This window comes from Diceros bicornis, chromosome 10 (genome assembly GCF_020826845.1).
Source record: "Diceros bicornis minor isolate mBicDic1 chromosome 10, mDicBic1.mat.cur, whole genome shotgun sequence".
Classification (NCBI taxonomy): Eukaryota; Metazoa; Chordata; class Mammalia; order Perissodactyla; family Rhinocerotidae; genus Diceros; species Diceros bicornis.
The window spans coordinates 78,612,426-78,633,035 of NC_080749.1; the positions used below are offsets into that span (position 1 = coordinate 78,612,426).

Here is a 20,610-nt window from a genome sequence, read left to right on the forward strand (position 1 = left end):
AAAGTGAGAGGTAGCACATTGTGGGTATGTGTGTGTCCACACTGAGAAGTGGCATATTGTACGGCAAGAGTACGGTGCTAGAGTCAGAAGATGCCCAACATCTCCCAACCTGTCCCCTGTGAGTCGTATGATCCTGGAGAAGCCACTTGACCCCTTTAAGCCACTGTCTCTTCACTTTAAAAATTAAGGTTCTGTCTCTAAGATCCTGTCCAGCTCTGACAGTCTATGAAACATGTCTTATCCAAGGTGTAGCAAACAAGACCCTGCATTTCCAAAATACTTTTGTATGGCTGGTTCTCCTCTTGGACCTTTGCACCAAGGTCAGTTTCTAAACATGTGTGTCCCACATGTCTGTTGTTGGATGTCCCCCATCATCTAGTTTCGTGAGGTTTCCTTATTATTTAAGATTTAAGAGTAATTGGCCCCAGTCACTGCCCATTCCACACATGATGGGCAGTGCAGCGGGATTTGGTGGGGGCATTTCTCCTGATTGTCTCTGGCCCTATCTCTGTTGATTCTCAAAATCCACCATGTGTTTTCACCTTCTGCATCTTCTGCCCCTTTTTCTGGACCACACTGCTCCTCTCAACATCACCTTTGCCCCCCTAACTCCCTCCGAAGGTCCTCGTTCGAGGCTATGTCTGAAACAGCTTTATTGACGGTTTAGGACAACAGAGAAGAATTCTGTTGTGCAGCAGCACAGCAAACATTTTGAATGTGAATGCTACATATCCCACTGCTTTAGAGTTTCTCAGGCTCCGGTCTCCACCTTCTCCCATGTTATCGGACACTCATGATAAGATCAGTTCTCAAAGAAATTTTCCTCTGCACTGCACGTGGAAAAGGAATATTTTCTCAAGCAATAAGTTTGGACTAGGGTCAGTGGTGAGAATCTTGCACAATATGTTATCTGAATCTATTTCACCACCCCCAAAACTCTGCTAGATCTTTCCGTAGAAGTAAAGAAGAGAATTAAAAACTTACACAAGATCCCTGTATACATATAATTCCTTATTTGTCAAATAACTAAGTGTAGCTAAAAAAATGTCATCTTTTTTTATTTAGACTTTAGGAGGACATGTGGTGAGCAGACCTAATTTTTCTGACCTAAATCCCATTTTGGCGGCAGGAAATGCTGTCATCAATCTGATATCTAAAGGTAAGAGACCAAGCTCTGGACACCTATTTTATAATTATCACTGTCAGTTATGTAGCTCCTCTCATAAACCATGCACTAGGAACCCAAGTATACCCACCTTAGAGTCACCGAATATATACAGGCTGTCTACATGCCCTCAAAGGTGGGGATGAAACTGGACCACTTATCCTGTTCTCCAGATGTTCTATGTTTTCGTAGATCAGATAAGTTATTGTACCTGACAATTCTTTTTAACAATTGGCCACATTTATGCACAGTCCAAACTGTAGTATCAAAGTATTTAAAGAAAAAATTATTGAGATGTATCTCTGTGGTCTGTTTTTTTTTGTTTGTTTATTGAAGATGGGCCCTGCGCTAACATCTGTTGCCAATCTTCCTCTTATTTTCTTTTTCTCCCCAAAGCCCCAGTACATAGTTGTGTATCATAGTTGTACAGTTATAGTTCTTCTATATGGGACAGTGCCTCAGCATGGCTTGATGAACGGTACGTAGGTCCACACCCAGGATCCGAAGCGGCAAACCCCGGGCTGCCAACGTGGAGGACAAGAACTTAACTGCTATGCCACCGGGCCAGCCCCCATCTCTGTGGTTTTAAAGTTTGATGACATATTTCATTTCAGAGCTTTATAAAGATGGAAATTTTTCTTATAGGACTTTTCATTTTAAACAAAATCAAGTTTGTGGGGCATATTACTCATTACTTCTCTCTTTATTCAAAGATGGCTTGAGCTTTGCCAAGGAAAAATGATTCAAACTTAAGGAAATGATGAATGTATATTATTCATAGGGCTATTGATGTAAGATACCCTCTCTTGGATTAAAATCACATTTAAAAAAATATGGTGGCTCAAATAAGAGAGTATGGTAAACGTTTGAAAAAAAAGCTATGTATCAGACATCCCACCTCTGCCACTAGGGTCACCTCCAGCACTTTGGACAGGTCACTTAACCCTCAGGACCTCAGTTTTCCCATTTGTGAAATACATTGTAGCCCTTGTACCCATTTCCCATTTGTGAACCTACTTTGTACTGGGTTGTTTCCAAACAGCTCTAAAGTTCTTCAAGGCCAACATTGTGAGTGGTGTGTAGTGGACACTAAGAACCAGAAAAGACTTTTCAGCTTATCTGGTCCAACCCTGCCATTCTGCAGATGAGGAACCAGAAGCCCCAGTGTTCTGTGACTTGCCTAGGATGACCCAGCTTGGGAGCTGGAACTAGAACCCAGATTGTGCTTTTTTTCCACCAAATACATCACATCTGTCCCTTGCTGCACATTCTCCAATTTGATAAGTTCATCCTAATCAAGGTCATTTTCTCTAATAGAAGGAGAACGGCAGATTCCTTTAGACGGCCATTTCCTGGAGAGATCACCTGAAGCCAACCTTAAACCGGAAGAGATTGTGTTATCTGTCTACATTCCCCACTCTACTCCGGTAAGGGCTCCCTGACACACCGCCCGCCACCCGCCACCCGCCCCAAGGGAGTCCAGCTCGCCCTGCGCAGCGAGCCGTACACAGGCTTCCAGGGATGGCGTCCTTCCATTTCCTAGCAGCTGCTGTGGGGAGATTTTGGGGCTGCTCACAGGAAGAGGCAAATTCCCAGATGACCATTTGATGTGTTTTCATATCAGAGCCACATTGTGACTTTTGGGTATCCTGGCCACTTTTGCCTTCATGGGTTCCTTCCTCCATAAAAAATTAAATTAAATTAAAAAAATGTGTCAGTATAAAGATAGATATAGTCCAGGCTGCATTCGGTGTTATGTATTCATTATTATTACATTCTTTTGTTTTGTTTTGTTTTTAAAAGAAATTAAAAGAAAAACATTTCTGTGGGTCCTATCTCTCTGCAAAAGGAGAGCCTTTTGTGTGAGAAGCTGAATTTTTGGTTTCAGATAAATATGTATCTTAGTGAAGACTGAGTAAAACTATAGTCGGCATCATCTACAGCAAGTTTCTGGTAAACTGAAAGTTCTTTATCATAAAGATACTTGCAAGTCAACCAACATTTATTAACCAAATGCTTTAAGTAAAATTATTTATTTGTTAACTACCTACCACCCTACATGCCAAGCTAAACCCTGAAGACACTACAGGAATTTATATGACACGGGGTCCTGTCCTTGAAGGTCTCTAAATCTAAGAAAAAGGGTTTGAAATAGGAAATAACTCATCATCTCAGACAGGAAATGAGAGAATGAAGAGCAGATCCAGCGTCAGGGGAGCCCTCGCTGATGTTGTTCAGAGGGGAGGGGGGCATTTGGGATTGAGCACAGACCAGTGGAGAGAAGGTGGTGGTCATTCCAGGCGAGAGAACGGCGTGGGGTGGGGGCTGGGAGGAAGGGCAGGTTGGAGGCCAGGCAGCATCTCAGCCCCATGAGATGAGGCTGGGAGAGGTGCTGGGCTCCATCACCCAGCACATCTGTTGCTCCATCAAGGAGTGCGTACATGTTCTAGTAGACAGCCACCTTTGAAGGCTTTAAAGCAAAATCTTAATGAAAGTGGTATTTTAGGAATACGGATCCACTAGAAAGATAGAAGATAAATTGGTTGGAGGATAAAATGAAAGAAGAATGACCAGTTAGGAGGCTAATGCAATAATTCAGGCGGGAGAAAGTACTGAGCGTAGTGGCAGCAGGAATGGAAAGTCCCCAGCAGTCAGTACAGCAGAGTAAATATGATCATGGTGTCTCAAACACTCCTGTACCACCATTGCTTTCTATGTCAAAAAATGTTTTATCCTTGACAGGTCCGTGGTGAATAGAGTTAATCTCTCCCCCATCCCCACCAAGGTGCTGGCCACACAAAGAGGTTTTGTGGCTCTAATGTTTTACACTAGTAACGAGATTTACCCTAGAATGACAGATTTAAACCTGGAAAGAACTTTGGAGACCATTTGGTCCACTAGTTTTCAAGTTTTGGGTTTTTTCAACAGTAGAAATTTTTATTCAGATGAAATCTGAACACCAAACTAAAACAGACGAAAGTGGAGATGTGGTGAGAGACACCCCACAGCCTGATCTTCCCCTCGCCCCTCTTAGCAGCCCCTGAGGCACCATTTGACCAAACCCAACCTTCTCATTTTAAAAATACTAAGACCCAAACAGTTTAAGTCACTTCCTGAGGCCACATGGGGTGACTCAGACTTGAAAGTAGAGAAGCATAGACTTTGGAGCCAGCCTGCTTAGATTTGAACCCCAGCTCTGCCACTTACTGTGTGACCTTGTGCAAGTTACTTAAAGCCTCAGTTTCCTCATCAGTAAATTGGGAAGGAGTGGAGTCGTCGTGAGGATGAAACAGGAATACATATAAAGCACATAGGCCTGTCCTCATAGAGTCAGCATCACAGTCAACAACAGTACGTGTGTGAGAACTCGGTGTCATTCACAGGGTCCTGTTCATTATAAACAGTCATCAGGGTTGTTGCTGTTCGTCGGTCAGTGGAGATAAGCACGAAACATTCTGAGTATTTTTCTATTCCCAGTGGCACTTTGTGTCAGGACTCCGGCAGGCCCAGCGTCAGGAGAACGCCTTTGCCATTGTCAACGCGGGGATGAGTGTGAAGTTTGAAGATGGCACAGCCAGGATCAAGGACCTCCACATGTTCTACGGAAGCGTTGGCCCCACCGTTGTCTCTGCCGCACACACGTGCCAGCAGCTCATTGGGAGGTAAGTCACAGCACATCCGGAACACAAAACGCCGGCCTTTCTGTCTTAATATTTTCATGAAAATAGCGCTTGGAGAATTTTTTATTATAAAAATTAAGTATATATAATCATGTAGAAAATTTAAGCACTGCAGAAAAGTATAAAAGAAATAAAAATCACCCAAAAGCCAAACTTTTTCGAGATAACAATGACTCTTTTATTGCAGTTTCTATAATAAGATTAACGCACAAATTAATCTAAGTAGATATTATCTTCAAAATTTCACTTTTAATAACCTGCAAAGTAAGTAAACGTTGCTAATACTGTGTCCTAAGACATCTAAAAACGTCCTTAAACCATGTAAAGAAGATGAAATATTCCAAAAGGTTAAATAGCCTTCTTCCTGTCAGTCTCATTATTTTTAGCATTTGGAAAGTAAGTTTTTAAAATTCTTCCAACTAGTGCTTTTATAATAATTTTTATCCACTCATCATATTCATTGTCAACAATTAGAACTTAATGCAATTTTTTTTCTCAGATACTAAAATAACTGAATGCTTCCAAAGTATTTACATAGAAACTTTCATTTGTGAAAAATTTTACAACTATCTTCAATAATCCAGTCATTTACCAGTCATTACTGTTATCTTCAATAATCCAGTCATTTACCAGTCGTTACTGTGCAGTGTGCGTGCCAGGCTTGGACTGGCTGCTGAGATACAGCAGTGAACAAGACCGAGTCCTGCATCATGGGAAGCTTTGATTTTATTCCTTTTTTTACCCAAGTTATTTGAGGTAAATCAACATGCCCAGGATGAAATAATTAAAACAATAATAAAGGAGGACTTGATAAGGAAAATCTAGGAGCCTCTGCATCCAATTCTAAAGAAAGCTAGTGAAATAATCTAGGATATTTCCGTCCTCCCTTGCTCCATCAGTTTAGGGTCTGTCTTTGCCTCTTCTGTGAAATGTTGACACTCTTTCTTTCTAGGCGATGGGATGACCCAATGCTTGGTGACGCGTGCCGCTGGGTCCTGGAAGAGATCTACATCCCGCCGGCAGCTGAGGGCGGCATGGTAGAATATAGGCGGACGCTCATCATCAGCTTACTCTTCAAATTCTACCTCAAAGTGAGGCGAGGACTGAATAAAATGGTAAGTATTTTCTCTGGGTCTCTGAGGCCTTGACATTCTGAGTGCGAGTCTTGCACATGAAGGACCTTCCCTGCCTGGCTTTGATAATGGGGCCCTCAGTGTGGGGCTCCCAGCCCCCCACCGCTTCCTCCTGGCCCTTCTCTCTTCCTCTCCTTCCCGTTCCCTTCTCCTTCACTCCTGGGCTGAGAAGGGGACGACCTTGTTAATCCATTTGCCCTATCATTTGTGTGACAAGTACTAATATGCAATATCAAGTTGACCTACAGTAGCAAAAAACCTTCAGTAAGCAAATTACGTATAACATCTTTTCCTGTTTTAAAGAAAATTTTCTTGTTAAAATAATACCTACTTTAATGTTTAGAAAATGTGAGTAAGCCAAAAAGGAGGAGAAAATCAGTTGTAATTCCATCACCCATAGTTAGCAACTACCAATAATCTGTGTGTATCTTTCTAAGCCCTTCTTTATGGATGTGTATGTATAGGCACCACACTATACATCTATAGAACTGTTTATAAAGCTTGCTGATTTCACTTAGTAACATAAACATCTGTCAGTGTCATTAAATATTCTTCAGTGACATCATGACATAATGGTTGAGTGTCATGTTTATGGAGATGTGTACCATTATTTGATCTATTCCTTATTTTTGGACATTTAGATTGCTTCCAGTTTTTTGTTAACTATTTTTTTCTTACCTAACCTAGTTTAAAATGACTTCCACAGCAGTGTTTCTCAAAATATGGTCCATGACTGTGTGTCCCCTTGAAAAGCCATGAGTCGACCCCAAAATGGCAGACAAATGACTCCACCCACATTTCCTTTACAGCTGAGAGCTTTACTCTGTTAGTTCAGCCAATCTCTTTTTTATTATTTTTATTAATATTATTTATTATTCATATTATCATATTCTATTATACTTTATTATATACTCTATTACACATTATATAATGTATTCAGTATATAAATAGATAATCAGTATATATCTAATATATTATTGTATATAATCTATTAAATATATTTTTTATTTTATATCTGTTATATATTATCATATATTCTCTTACATATTACATGTCTTACGTTATATCTTGTATCATTATAAAAGAATTCAAAATACAGAGAAGCAAAAATTTTAAAAATCAACTATAATTCAATAGTCCTACTAACATTTGGAATACATATTTTTATACTTTTTTATATTAAAAAATGGGGTCATACTGTACACAAATTTTTGTAACTCATTTTTCTCACTTAACTATATTTCATGAGCATTTTTCAATGTCAACAAATGCACTTCTAAAAAATTATTTTTAATGACTGCAGAATATTATATCTTCTGGATGTACCATAATTTGTTTAGTCATTTCCCTGTTGTTAGCTATTTAGGTTAATTCTGGTCTTCACGATCACAAATAATCTGTAATTGAACACCTTGGTAGATGGCTCACAAGTCATCTTTGCCCACTCCCTCAGTTGCTTCTTTGAGAGATATGCCCAGAAGCTTGGCCTGGATTTGAAAGCACAGCGTCCATTTAGAAGGGTACGTATTTCCACTCATTTAAAAGGAGACCTTGTCTTGCAGGGGTGTCTTCGCTTCCTGGAAATAACATTCACTTTTCTGTGTGCATCAGTAGATGTAGTTCTTCTTCCAACAACTTTTCTGTGTGCATCAGTAGATGTAGTTCTTCTTCCAACAACTGCTGCTAACCTAGAAAAGTGGAAGCTCAGGGCTCTCTCCCAGCAGACCTGGTCTCTAATATCTGGGAGAACAAATTGGATAACTCTGTTCCACACATGTTTTTCCAAGCTAGCCACTCAGATTGTAAAATTGTATGTGAAATAATCTTCTTTTCAGGATCCCCAGAAGTTTCCCGATATCCCCGAAAACTTCACGAGTGCTCTAGAAGATTTCCCCATAGAAACACCCCAAGGAATTCAGATGTTTCAGGTTGGTGGGTAGAGTTTTTTGTTTTTTAATCTATCTATGCATTCAGATATATGCATTATTCATATATCTCCCTCTTTTCAATAGCTGTACTTAGTATTATTTGTAAAGATAAAATCTACTAAAGCCAGCTGGTGTTACCCATGGTCACCCACACATGACATGCTCAGTTCAGCATCTATGCTTTTACTCAAGGCTACACAAAGAATTTTGAATCTCCTTTTCCACTATGTTCAGTTTGGTTGCTTAAAATTTCCTCCTTTTCTTGGCCAAGGTCTGCCTTCCTTTAAAACCTGACTCAACATTTACTGCTTCTAGAAAGCCTTCCCTGCTTTGTTACAACCACCTTGAATCTCCCAGGAACTTGTGTATTTTTCCTTGCATCATATTAGTTCTGTAAACTGTTTTTTATTGTGATATGAAGTTGATCACATTATTGTAATATGTGTTTGTGTGTGTTCTGATTCCTCAACAAGGCTGTAGAATCCTTGAGGACAGGAACAATGTCTTCTTTTTTTGTTGGGGAGAGGGGGTTGTGACCAGAATATATCCCTTACCATAATACTCAATGGATATTTATTAACTTTGACTCATGGATATGGATACCCAATTGACTATAGTTTTTCTTGACTTGTGAGTAAGCCAGATACATCAGACCCAATTTTCCTTGCATGAGAATGTCTGGCAGTAAAATAAGTTGCCTTGCTCATTAACAGTGTGTGGATCCCAAACAACCCCCTCAAGATCCAGTGGGCCACCCAGTCATGCACCAGTCAGCCATTAAACACGCCACAGGGGAAGCTGTATTTGTTGATGACATGCCCCCCGTTGCCCAAGAACTCTTCCTGGCTGTCGTCACCAGCACCAGAGCTCACGCAAAGATCATGTAAGGAAATAAAAGTTCCTACGTCTTACTGACATGCGTTTACAATTTCATATTGAAATTGAGAGCTTATTATATATTTAAGTCAATTAAGAGTATTCATTTCCTCTTCTGGATGGGATTCAGTCATTTTTTTAGGCATTGTTATGAAAGAATTTATGGCCAATAGTCGGAATGTCTGCTAAATATCAGCACTTTCAACATAGAATATCGTCCATTGTAGTTTTTCCCTGTGGTTGAAGAGTCGTTTGTATTGTACCTGAACTTTCCCCTGCAACTTTGACGTGTACTTTCAAATTTTCCCTCCCAGATCAATTGATGCTTCAGAAGCCCTGGCACTTCCAGGTGTGGTTGATGTGATAACAGCAGAGGATGTTCCGGGAGATAATAACCACAATGGAGAGGTTCTCTATGCACAGAATGAGGTGTGGGATTTGTGTGTGGCTTATTGTTTAAATACTCTGCTGGAAACACCAAAATGATTATTGGTTATGACTATAACATCCGTGGATTCATGTCCACGTCACAAAGACTTGCAGGGAACCGCTGACTCCACCTCAAAGTTCTCAAATGCTCTCTTGAATTGTGGACCCTTTTGAGATTCTGATAATAAGCCATAAGCCCTCTCAAGGAAGGCTTGTAAAAAGTCATGAAAGTCTTAGAAGCGATACAGAGCATAGGACGTTAAAAGAACCAACAGAATTTCAGGATGACTGGTTTGTTTTGTGTGATATGGGAATGGTGAGGAATGCGGCTGAAGACAATCATAGGCCAGATAATTAAGTCTGCATCCAGTTTCTGTAGCCTCTAAATCCCACTCAAGCCACTGTTTTAAATTTATTTTCATAGGTAGAAAATAATCTTTCTTGTGGTCACAAGAACTCAGCAGGTAAACATAAGAGTGTGGGAACAGCAAATCCTTTTTAACGATTCTATGCTTTAGCTAATTACAACACATGGCTTTTCTGCAGGTGATTTGCGTGGGTCAGATTGTCTGCGCCGTAGCTGCTGACACCTATGCTCGTGCAAGAGAGGCCGCTAAAAAAGTGAAGATTGCTTATGAAGACATAGAACCGAGGATTATCACAATAGAGGTATTTAGGCCCCTTTGTATCTTCTAGAATGACTAGGGTGGTCTGCTTTTGGCCAAATTCAAGCCATAGAGTCACAAAACAGTATAATTTGGGCTCCATCTATACTTTGTTCAGTGTTATCTGTAGTTTCAGAGAGAAGGCTCCAGCAATCTGCACCTCAAGACATAATACTGAGCATTTCTCTGCCTCGAGCCCCCTTCCTTCCTGTGTCCACTTCTCTCCCATGGCCTCTTGCCAAGGCATGGCCTCGGAACCCAGATAAACAACCCCAGAGGAATGTCCTCATGACCTCCGCTATGGAACTAGTCAGAGGGAAAACCCAGAGCACTGTGAAACTCAGAACCGTTGTAACAATTACTGAATAACGGCTTGGGTCCTCTGTTTTCTTGCCCACTTCCTGCTTAAGCACAAGCTCTGGAGATAGAATACTCAGATTCTTGGTCTGACTCTGTCATTTAATAGGCTCTTAATAGCAATGAAAGCTTTGACAAATTACTTAAACTTCTCATACCTCAGTTTCCTCATCTGTAAAATGGGAACCATGAAAGTACCTACATCAAAAGGTCACTGTGAGGTTTAAATGAGAGAATTCAAGTAAAATGCTTAGAACAGCATTTGGGACACAGAACGCATTCAATAAATGTTAGCTGTTATTTTGTTTTAGTTGTCATTATTAATGAGGTCAAGATCACGTCCATGATGCTTTATATCCCCAGTGCCTAGTGAAGCACTGAACCCATAGTAGGTGCTCAATAAATGTGTGCAATGAATGGATGGGTGCATAAGCAATAGGAACCTGGCCAAGGAAGATGCAGTCTTCACCCTCTGATGCTCCTCTGTTCTTCCCTAGAGTTGCCAAGTTCAAGTCTTTCCTAGTTATCCTTTAAATGCCCCTTAAGTCTGCCCCTTTCATTCCATTCTCTCTTTCATCCCCACCTCACCCTCCAGCCCAATCCTCACCACCTTATTGTCAGATTTACTACCATAACCACTCAAAGAGGCTCTGGTACTCCATTTCAACCATCTACCCACCACATTAACTTTTCTAACCCACAAAGTTCATCAGATCACTTCTCCTACACAACAACGTCCCCTTAGATAAGGTTCTCAGTGTGGAACTCAAGGTCTTTCATAGTCCAGCCTCAATCTACCTTTCCAGCTCATCCAACTGCTTCTTGATAGAAAGCCTCTGCCCAGCCAGCCTGGCCTTCTTCTCATTTTGGTCCCTCAGCTTGGTTTCAACCTCAAACTGTTGCTTTATGAGGTGCCCTTGACTTCAAATGATTTCCGCTCCATTCTCTAACTGTCCTAATCCCTTCCAATTCAACACCTGACTTAGGTCACCTACACAAGGCCATCCCTGAACACTCCCAGCCCCACCAGCCTTCTTCTTCTTGGCCTCTCTTTACTCTGTGATCTGCTCCCCTCACCACAAAGTTGGCCCCTTACTACCAAACTGCCTCAGGTTGTCACTCAACAACCATGTTTTATATGTCCTTGTCTCCCCCTCAGCTCCTCCTCCGAGCCCTGAACAAAACTGAGTCACCAATGCCTGAAATCCATTTTAACCCAATTTCTGCTGCCTTTCCACACTGCTCGGGTTGTCTTGGCGTGTGAAGATCTGATAGAGCAGAAGCATGGGATTTTGATGGGAGTTGAATGGCTTACCAGAATGTAAAAAAACACTTTTGTTTTGTTTTGTTTTGTTTTATTTGTTTTTCCCCTGCAGCAAGCTCTAGAGCACAATTCATTTCTTTCTGTTGAGAAAAAAATTGAGCAAGGAAATGTAGAGCAAGCCTTTAAATACGTCGATCAAATCATTGAAGGTAAGTGGTCTTGCGCCAGAAAAGTGAAGCCTCTGAAGTTGAACACTCTAAATTCAATCACCTGGTTTGAGAAATACTGAACCTAAAGCAGAGCTTCTCAACCCATGTGTTATTATTATTTTTTGTGTGTGAGGAAGATCAGCCCTGAGCTAACATCCATGCCAATCCTCCTCTTTTTGCTGAGGAAGACCGGCTCTGAGCTAACATCTATTGCCAATCCTCCTTTTTTTCCCTTTTTCTCCCCAAAGCCCCAGTAGATAGTTGTTTGTCATAGTTGCACATCCTTCTAGTTGCTGTATGTGGGACGCGGCCTTAGCATGGCCGGAGAAGCGGTGAGTCAGTGCGCGCCCGGGATCGGAACCCGGGCCGCCAGCAGCGGAGCGCGCGCACTTAACCGCTAAGCCACGGGGTCGGCCCCAACCCTTGCGTTATTTTTAAATCACAATTTAAAATGCACCAATAATAAGTTTACAGCTTGATAAAGTTGTACATATGTATAAAGCTATGTAAATACTACCCACATCAAGGTAGAGAACATTTCTAGCACCCCGGAAAACTTCCTTGTGCCCCCTCTCGGTCAGTAACCCTCCCAAAGGTTTTATTCTAACCTTTATCACTGTATATTAGTTTTACATTATTGTGAACTTCATATAAACGGAATCTTACAGTATAAACTTCTTTTTTGCCTACTTCTTATATTCAACATTATGTACGGAAGATTAATCCACGTTGTTGCACACATCAGTAGTTCCTTTGTGTTGTTCAGGAGTATCCCATTGTATAAATATTCCACAATTTATTTATCCATTCTACCGTTGATGGACCTTTGAGTTGTTTTCAACTTCGGGCTATTATGAATCAAGTTTCCATAAATACTATTATACATCCCTTGGCAAACATAAGCGCTCATTTCCAATGGAATACACCCAGGAGTAGAATTGCCGAATAAAAGTGTTTTTATACGTTTACCTTCAGCAGTTAATGCTGAACGTTAAACAAACATTTGTTCCAATTTGACTCCTATTAACAATTACGAAAGTTCCATTGTTCTGTTGTTACTGTCAGTCTTTTTAGTTTTATCTATCTGATGGGTGTATAGCAGTGTCTCATTGTGGATTTAATTGAATTTCTTTGATGACTGATATTGAACACTTTTCATATGTATATTGGCCATTTTTATATCCTCTTTGGTAAGATGTCTGTTCAAGTCTTTTGCTTGTTTTTTATTAATAAAATTAAAAGTGATCATTAATTAGACTTGTATATAATTATATATTATTGATTTTAATAGAATTAATAATATAATAATTGATACTTACTGATTTATAGGAGGTTTGTATGTTTTTGATATGAGTGCCTTGTTGGTTATGGGTCTTGCAAATATCTTCTCCCAGCTTGTGGATTGCATTTTCACTGTCTTCATGGTTCCTTTCCATGAACAAAAGTTCTTGATTTTAATGAAGTCCAATTTATCAGTCTTTTTTGTGGTTAGTGCTTTTGTGCCATGAAGAAATTTTTGCCTATCCAAAGGTCATGGAGATATTTTCCTATGATTTCTCCTAGAAGCTTGATAAAATGTTCTAGCTTTGACATTTAGGTCTATGATCCATCTCAAATTAATTTTTCTGTATAGTGTGGGACAGGGGTCAACTTTCATTTTTTTTCAAGTGGATAGTCAATTGACCTAGCACCATTTATTGAAGACTATCCTTTTCCTTATTGAATTGCAGTACAACTTTTATTGTTTTCCAGGTGTCTACATATGTGTTGTTCTATTTCTAAACTCTCTATTATATTCCACACATCTGTTTATCTATCTTTGTGCTAATACCACACTGTCTTACTTGCTGTAACTCTATAGTAAGTCTTGAAATCTGATAGCGTAAGGTCCTTTTGCTATGTCTTCTTCAATATGACCTTAGCTGCTATGGGTTCTTTGCATTTCCATATACATTTATCATCAGTTCATCAATTTCCACTAATAATAATTTGCTGGGATTTTGACTGGGATTGCATTGAAAAAACATCAATTTGAGAGAAATGAAATCTTAACAATATTAAGTTCCAATCCATGAACATGGTAGACCCTGCCTTTTTTTTTTTTTTTTTTTTTTTTTTTGTGAGGAGATCAGCCCTGAGCTAACATCCGCCAATCCTCCTCCTTTTTTGCTGAGGAAGACGGCCCTGGGCTAACATCGGTGCCTATCTTCCTCCACTTTATATGGGACGCTGCCACAGCATGGCTTACCAAGCAGTGCGTCAGTGCGCGCCCGGGATCCGAACCAGCGAACCCCGGGCCCCCGCAGCGGAGCGCGCGCACTTAACCGCTTGCGCCACCGGGCTGGCCCCTAGACTCTGCCTTTTATTTAGGTTTGCTTTAATTCCTCTCAGTAATTTCGTCATTTTCACTGTAGAGATCTTGCACATCCTTCTTAATATTTATTTCTAGTATTTGATATTTTATGATGCTATTGTAAATGATATTTTTATTTAATTTTCTACTTAGTTATGTCTAATATATAAAAACACAATTAGTTTTCATATATTGATCTTGTATCCAGGAACTTGACTAAATTCACTTACTATTTTAATAGTCTCATAGATTCTCTTGATTTTTCTATGTATATAGTCATATCATGGCAGTGTTATTTATCTTTTCCAATCTTGACACTATTATTTGTTTGTCTGTTTTGACTTATTGCACCGGCTAAGACCTAATTAATATGATTTTTTAAAATACCGATACCCAGATTCCACTCCAGACCAGCGAAATGAGACCCTTGAAGTATAGGGTCAGAGCATCAGTGTTTTTTAAAAGTTCCCCAGGTGATTGATTCTAATGTGTGGGCATGGTTGAGAGCCACAGCTGTCTCTACTAAGAGAATCACTACTGGTGTTAGGTAAGAGAAAATAGTAATTTTTGCAGGATCTATTACCCACTGCTAAATAACCAGAATGGTAAGTGCTGCAAGCTTTTATCTTTTACTAAAACCTGGGAGACACCTTTAGAATACTTGTTTCCCAGCATCACTCTGTCTAAGCAGAAAATATAGACTGCCCCCCAATTATAAAAACAACTCACAACCTCGGAAGAGTAGTTAGATACAACCAGGAAAGTCATTAGAGGTTTGGCAGTATCCACCACTTGTGCCAAACATTCAGTACTCCAAAGTGGATTTTATGAAAGAAACAAAAAGAGATTTTACAAAGACTATAAATTTGGACTAAAGGTTATTTAGTAATAATAATAATATCAGCTAACATTTATCAGGTACTTACTGTGCCAGACAGCATGCTAAACATTTTACATGTATTATATTATTTAATCCTGGCAACAACTCTAAGAAATGAGTATTATTATTATTATTAAACTTATTTTAAGCTTCCAAGTATTTACTGCTTACTATTTAATATGCAAGTGAAACAACTATGAGAAGGAACATATCAGTAGCTCCATTTTACAGATGAGGAAACTGAGGCCTAGTAAAGTTAGATAATTGGCTGGTCTCATATCCAGTTAGCAGTAGAGCCAGGACTGGAGCCTGGGACTGGCTGACCCCAAGGCCCCTGCTCTTAACCACAGTAGTACATTTTCTTTTCATTTTTATTCTCACCCTAAGGGCAACAGAGTAACAAGGTGCTACCTCTTCATCATTCAAGATTCAATTGTGGGAGTTCAAAATTTTGGCACAAGCAGGAAATTTGAAATGTGAAGGGAATTTGGAATTTGGGCAGAAATGACTAAGAGCCGCAGAGAAGCAGTGTAGTGCTGTAGCTGAGAGCACGGGTCCTGGAGTCGGTTGCCTGGATTTGAATCCCAGCTCTGCGGTTTCTGACTGTGTGGCCTTGGGCCGCTTATTTAATCTCTCCATGTCTCAGCTTCCTAATAACGCCTGCCTCTTAGGGCTCATATGAGGATTAAATGAACTAGTTATCCGTAAAGTGCTAGGCCTCAGAAAAATACCTTGCATATTGTAAAAACTATGTGATTGTTAAATAAATTTGGGTTTAGATTAAATTCTATATATACCTGCTAAAAGCAAACTTGTTTTTAGTCCAGGGGGCCTTTTTGCAGGACCCACATTCTATTGTCCCAAGACATAATTTCAAGAAATCCTTTGACTCCTGGTAAAACAATTCCCTTATTTTAAGAGCACAGGAGTCTTTCAGCTAGTTTTAAAGTAAAAACACTGCCTTCAAATATTTAAACTGGGGCCAAATGCCTCTCTCGGTACAGCCTACAGAGTGATGAGGATGTACTGAACAAGCCAAAAATCTCAGCTAAACCAGTAGAAGCAGGCTGGTTTTAGGGTGGGGAACAATCTCAGCTCTGCCATTTTAAACCTTTGTATCCTTTAGCAAGCTACTTACCCTTTCTGTGACTCGGTTATCCTAACATCATCTAACTGAAGTATATATTATTATTACCCCCCCTCCCCATTTTACAGATGAGGACACGAGGGTTTAGTAACTTGGCCAAACTCCCTGAGCAAGGAGATGACAGAGCCTGGATATGTGGCCAGTTAGTCTGTGTGCTCAGGTCCAGCACATCACAGATCTCATCACCCCACTAGACAGATGAGGAAACTGAGGCCAAGAGACGGGGAGTGAATTCCCTAGTGTCACACAGCTGGTTGGGCACAGGGAAGATTAATTAGAAAAAGTGGTTTAACCAAATGACATAAAGTCCAACTCTCCATAAACTGAAGCAACTCGCTCTTTATACACCAACACCACCAAGAGCCTCCAAGTTGGGACTTTCAACTAAACATTGTCCTGTGTTTGTGCTTTACAGGTGAGGTTCACGTGGAAGGACAGGAACATTTTTACATGGAAACACAAACTTTCCTGGCCATCCCAAAAGAGGAAGATAAAGAAATGGTGTTACACCTCGGAACACAATATCCAACCCATGTGCAGGTAACAGGATGTTTTTGGAAATAGAAACTACAGATGACAGGTGACATGAGGCACTCACAACCAGGCCTTCCACTCCGGGGGCCTTTTGATTCCTCTCACTCCCGCGCCTCAGTCTCCCTGCACACTTGAAGTTAGCTAAAGTCCAGAATGAAGAAAAAGGGCAAATATTTCTCTAAAAAGGATCTGAAAATGCTGCTACCTTCCAACATATAGGGCAAAGTTCATCTTTCCTATATAACAATTGATAGTGTGAAAGTTAATCTCGGAGAGGACAATGCCCTAGTATTACATTCACATTTCCCTTTGTGGTTCATCTGCGTTGCTTCTCTACATGAATGTTTGCGTGTGTTGGTGGCACACATGTATGTACATTTCCCTTTGTGGTTCATTTGTGTTGCTTTTCTATATGCATGTTTTCATATATTGGTGGTTCACACGTAAAGGATTGCATTTCCAAGACATTTTCAGCCCAGCACAGTAGCATATGAGTTCCAGTCCTGTTCTAGTGGTTGAGAAATAAAGCATTGCTGCTCCCAGGCAAGTGAAGAAAATCCTCTGACATTCCCCTCTTCTGAAATGTGGAGTTGTAGGTCCCAGAACAGTGCCAGGCACAGGGGGATACTCAAACAGTTCTGCTGGGAGGAGGAGTAATGACAAGCATCTCTGAGGGGAGAGCTGGGGCTCCCGGTGGAGCACAGTGAGTTGGTACCCTGAGGTCCTCCAGGAGTGGGTTGGCTCAGCGGGAGGAGGATGCTACCAGCTGCTGTTCAAGGCAAAGTGAAAGGCGGAGGGACTGATGCTGAGCTGGGATGTGGCTTTGGCCTCCACAGCTGCAAGTTTTACAGTGGACAGAAGAGGAGTGCAGAGGTGCGGGCCTTGCCCCTAAGCAGCTACATGATCTCTGACAGGTTGCTGGGCATCAATATCTTTTTCTGTAAGTTGAGGAAAATAATAAAGATCACCTCTGAGGTCTCTTTTGCCAAATGGTATGTGGCTCTGGGCTCCAAATGGATAACATATACATCCCAAGATCTCCTTTACTGTCTGCCATCCATATCTCCTAGGGTGCAATCAGTCAGCTCCATGACAGCAGGCATTTCCCAGGAGTAACTAGGGTACTGGGTACACACAGCCCACAGCCCAGAACCTGGGGCAGAATCCAAAGCAGGCCCACCAAGGATTTGAATAGACATTTCTCCAAAGAAGGTCTATGGAAAAAAAAAAAAAAAAAAGAAGTCTATGAACAACGAATAAGCACAGGAAAAGATGCTCAGCATCATTGGTCACTAGGGAAATGCAAATCAAAATCACAACAATACCACTTCACACCCACTAGGATGTCTATAATCAAAAGACGGTAACAAGTGTTGACAGAGGAAGTGGAGAAATTAGAACCTTCATACATTGCTGGTGGGCATGAATAATGGCACAGCCACTTTGGAAAACAGCTTGGCAGTTTCTCACGATGTTAAAAATAGAGTGACCGGGGCCGGCCCGGTGGCGCAAGCGGTTAAGTGCGCGCGCTCCGCTGCGGCGGCCCGGGGTTCGCTGGTTCGGATCCCGGGCGCGCACCGAAGTACTGCTTGGTAAGCCATGCTGTGGCGGCGTCCCATATAAAGTGGAGGAAGATAGGCACCGATGTTAGCCCAGGGCCGTCTTCCTCAGCAAAAAAAAAGAGGAGGATTGGTGGATGTTAGCTCAGGGCTGATCTCCTCACCAAAAAAAAAAAAAAAAAAAAAAAAATAGAGTGACCATATAACCCGGCAATTCCACGACTAGGTATCTACCCAAAAGAAATGAAAACATATGTCCACACAAAAATTTATACACGAATGTTCACAGCAGCATTGTTCACAACAGGCAAAAGTGGAAACAACACAAATGTCCATCAACTAATGAATGGATAAAAATGTGGTATATCTATGCAATGAGGTATTCTTTAGCCATAAAAAGGAATGGAGTACTGATACATGCTACAACATGGACGAACCTAGAAAATATAATACTAAGCAAAAGAAGCCAGTCACAAAAGACCACATATTGTCTTATTCTACTTATATGAAATGTTCAGAACAGGCAAATCTATAGAGACAGAAAGCAGATTAGTTGTTGCCTAGTGCTGGGGGGTAGCGGGAATTGAGGTTTGGGGGAGATTAGGTGTGACTGCTTAATAGATACAAGGTTTCTTTGGGGATGCTTAAAATGTTCTAAAATTAGATTATGATGATGGTTGCACAGTTCTGTAAATTATTTGTTGAATTACTGAATTTCTTTTACTAGGCAGAGAAGTACATAGGTGAGGAAATAAACCGTTACATTGTACTTACGTGGCTTCGCGGACTTACCTCTTGCAGGAATTTGTGGCTGCAGCACTAAACGTCCCAAGGAGTAGAATCGTCTGCCACATGAAAAGAGCTGGAGGAGCGTTTGGGGGGAAAGTGACCAAGCCCGCTCTGCTGGGAGCTGTTGCTGCTGTGGCCGCCAACAAGTAAGAGTGACAGTGACAGCTGTTAATGTCAGCAGTCCTGGCAGGGCAGATGCCACCCACATCCTGCCACCTCTGCACCCCAGCTTTCATCCCCTTGGTCATAGCCCTTCCTTTCCAAAGGGTGTGGTGAGCACGTGGATGAAGGAACACTGGCCCTGGGCCAGAGGCCCTGTGGTCAAGCCCGGCTCTGCCCACTCACTCACAAGGTCACGTGGGCAAGTCGCCTCAGTTTCCTCACCCGTAAAGTGGGAAAAGTAATATCTACTTATTTCACAGATTGTTGTGTGAAATAAATGTGATGACTGTAAATCGGACGCATTGCACAGACATTACCAAGTATTACTTTTTCATGAACCCCATTGACTTTCACTCTTTAAAATGTTTATGTTTTAAATCATTACAATAAATCAAGCTGAGTGGAGGGAGGTTCAAAACCCCAACCTTACAAGAGACACCTTTTTTCATGAAATCACTGAGGGTCTGTTGCTGCCCGGGTGTGTTCACTTAGCTTCTGCATCGTCCAAGGGAATAACCAGACACATGAATGGCCATGACTTTTGTGAACCTTGTAACTGCCAAAGTTCACTAAGTGTATTCAGGACAAACTTAACTCCTCCCAGGCGACCGCTTCGAAAAGAAAAACTGACTATCTTAGCTCATGACACTTTTCAACAACAGGAAGGACTGCCTTGGCAGTGCAGGTGTGCAGACGCTGGGAGCATTCCCTCAGAAGCCAGAGGGTTCCTTGATAGCACTTTTTGGGGGGGGGGTCTTAATGGGGGGGTGAACTCAGAGAGCTTTGGTTCTCAATCCTTTCAGCCTCAACATCCCCCTCAGGGCAAATATTTTAATCCCCCTTTAGTATCCCAAAGTGAAATTCATAATAATATAACTTCCTTATACACACCATTGCAAAATAATCATACAATGCCTTAATGTAAAATAAAAAAGAAATAAAAGGAAAGTAACTTATAACCAAATAATGTATCATTTCAATATCTAAACTCTCAGACATGACTAAACCAGAGTGATAAAGCAATAATTTTTTTCTTACCTTTTAATGTCCCCACAAACTTCCAAAATGTCGTTTAAGGCATGTTAGTACCCCCTTGGAAAACCACTAAGCTAGATTCTCTCAAGCACCCTTCCCCCATCTCTACGTTTCCACAGCTTTGTGAAGCATCCAGCGTATTAACAGAGTCATTTCCTATAGGATTGGCCGCCCAATCCGGTTTGTTCTAGAGCGTGAGGATGACATGCTGATAACTGCTGGCCGCCACCCACTCCTTGCAAGATACAAGGTGAGTGAGAGCAAAAATTTCAGGACACTGCCTAAAACTGTCCTGTGATAACCAACCAATAGCAAAGACAATTACTAAATTCCAAACCACTTGAAAGGGATATTCGGACGCTGCCTAAAACTAACCAGAACTTTCTGTTGGGATCATGGTCAGCTCGAGCACCATCCTCAGTGTTCCTCTGGTGACTGTCACATC

General features: G+C 41.1%; 1 protein-coding gene across 1 annotated transcript in view; it reads left to right on the top strand.

Moving 5' to 3' along the window:
• The window catches only part of LOC131410965 (aldehyde oxidase 4-like), a 58,964-nt gene that overhangs the window by 21,368 nt on the left and 16,986 nt on the right, over positions 1–20,610 (top strand). Inside the window, exons 12-23 of the mRNA XM_058549549.1 lie at positions 1,066–1,159; positions 2,483–2,592; positions 4,643–4,827; positions 5,798–5,960; positions 7,814–7,906; positions 8,620–8,789; positions 9,097–9,211; positions 9,758–9,880; positions 11,610–11,706; positions 16,502–16,626; positions 18,981–19,114; positions 20,328–20,415. Coding sequence (XP_058405532.1) covers positions 1,066–1,159; positions 2,483–2,592; positions 4,643–4,827; positions 5,798–5,960; positions 7,814–7,906; positions 8,620–8,789; positions 9,097–9,211; positions 9,758–9,880; positions 11,610–11,706; positions 16,502–16,626; positions 18,981–19,114; positions 20,328–20,415 — 1,497 coding nt within the window. The remainder of the gene's footprint in view (positions 1–1,065; positions 1,160–2,482; positions 2,593–4,642; positions 4,828–5,797; positions 5,961–7,813; positions 7,907–8,619; positions 8,790–9,096; positions 9,212–9,757; positions 9,881–11,609; positions 11,707–16,501; positions 16,627–18,980; positions 19,115–20,327; positions 20,416–20,610) is intronic.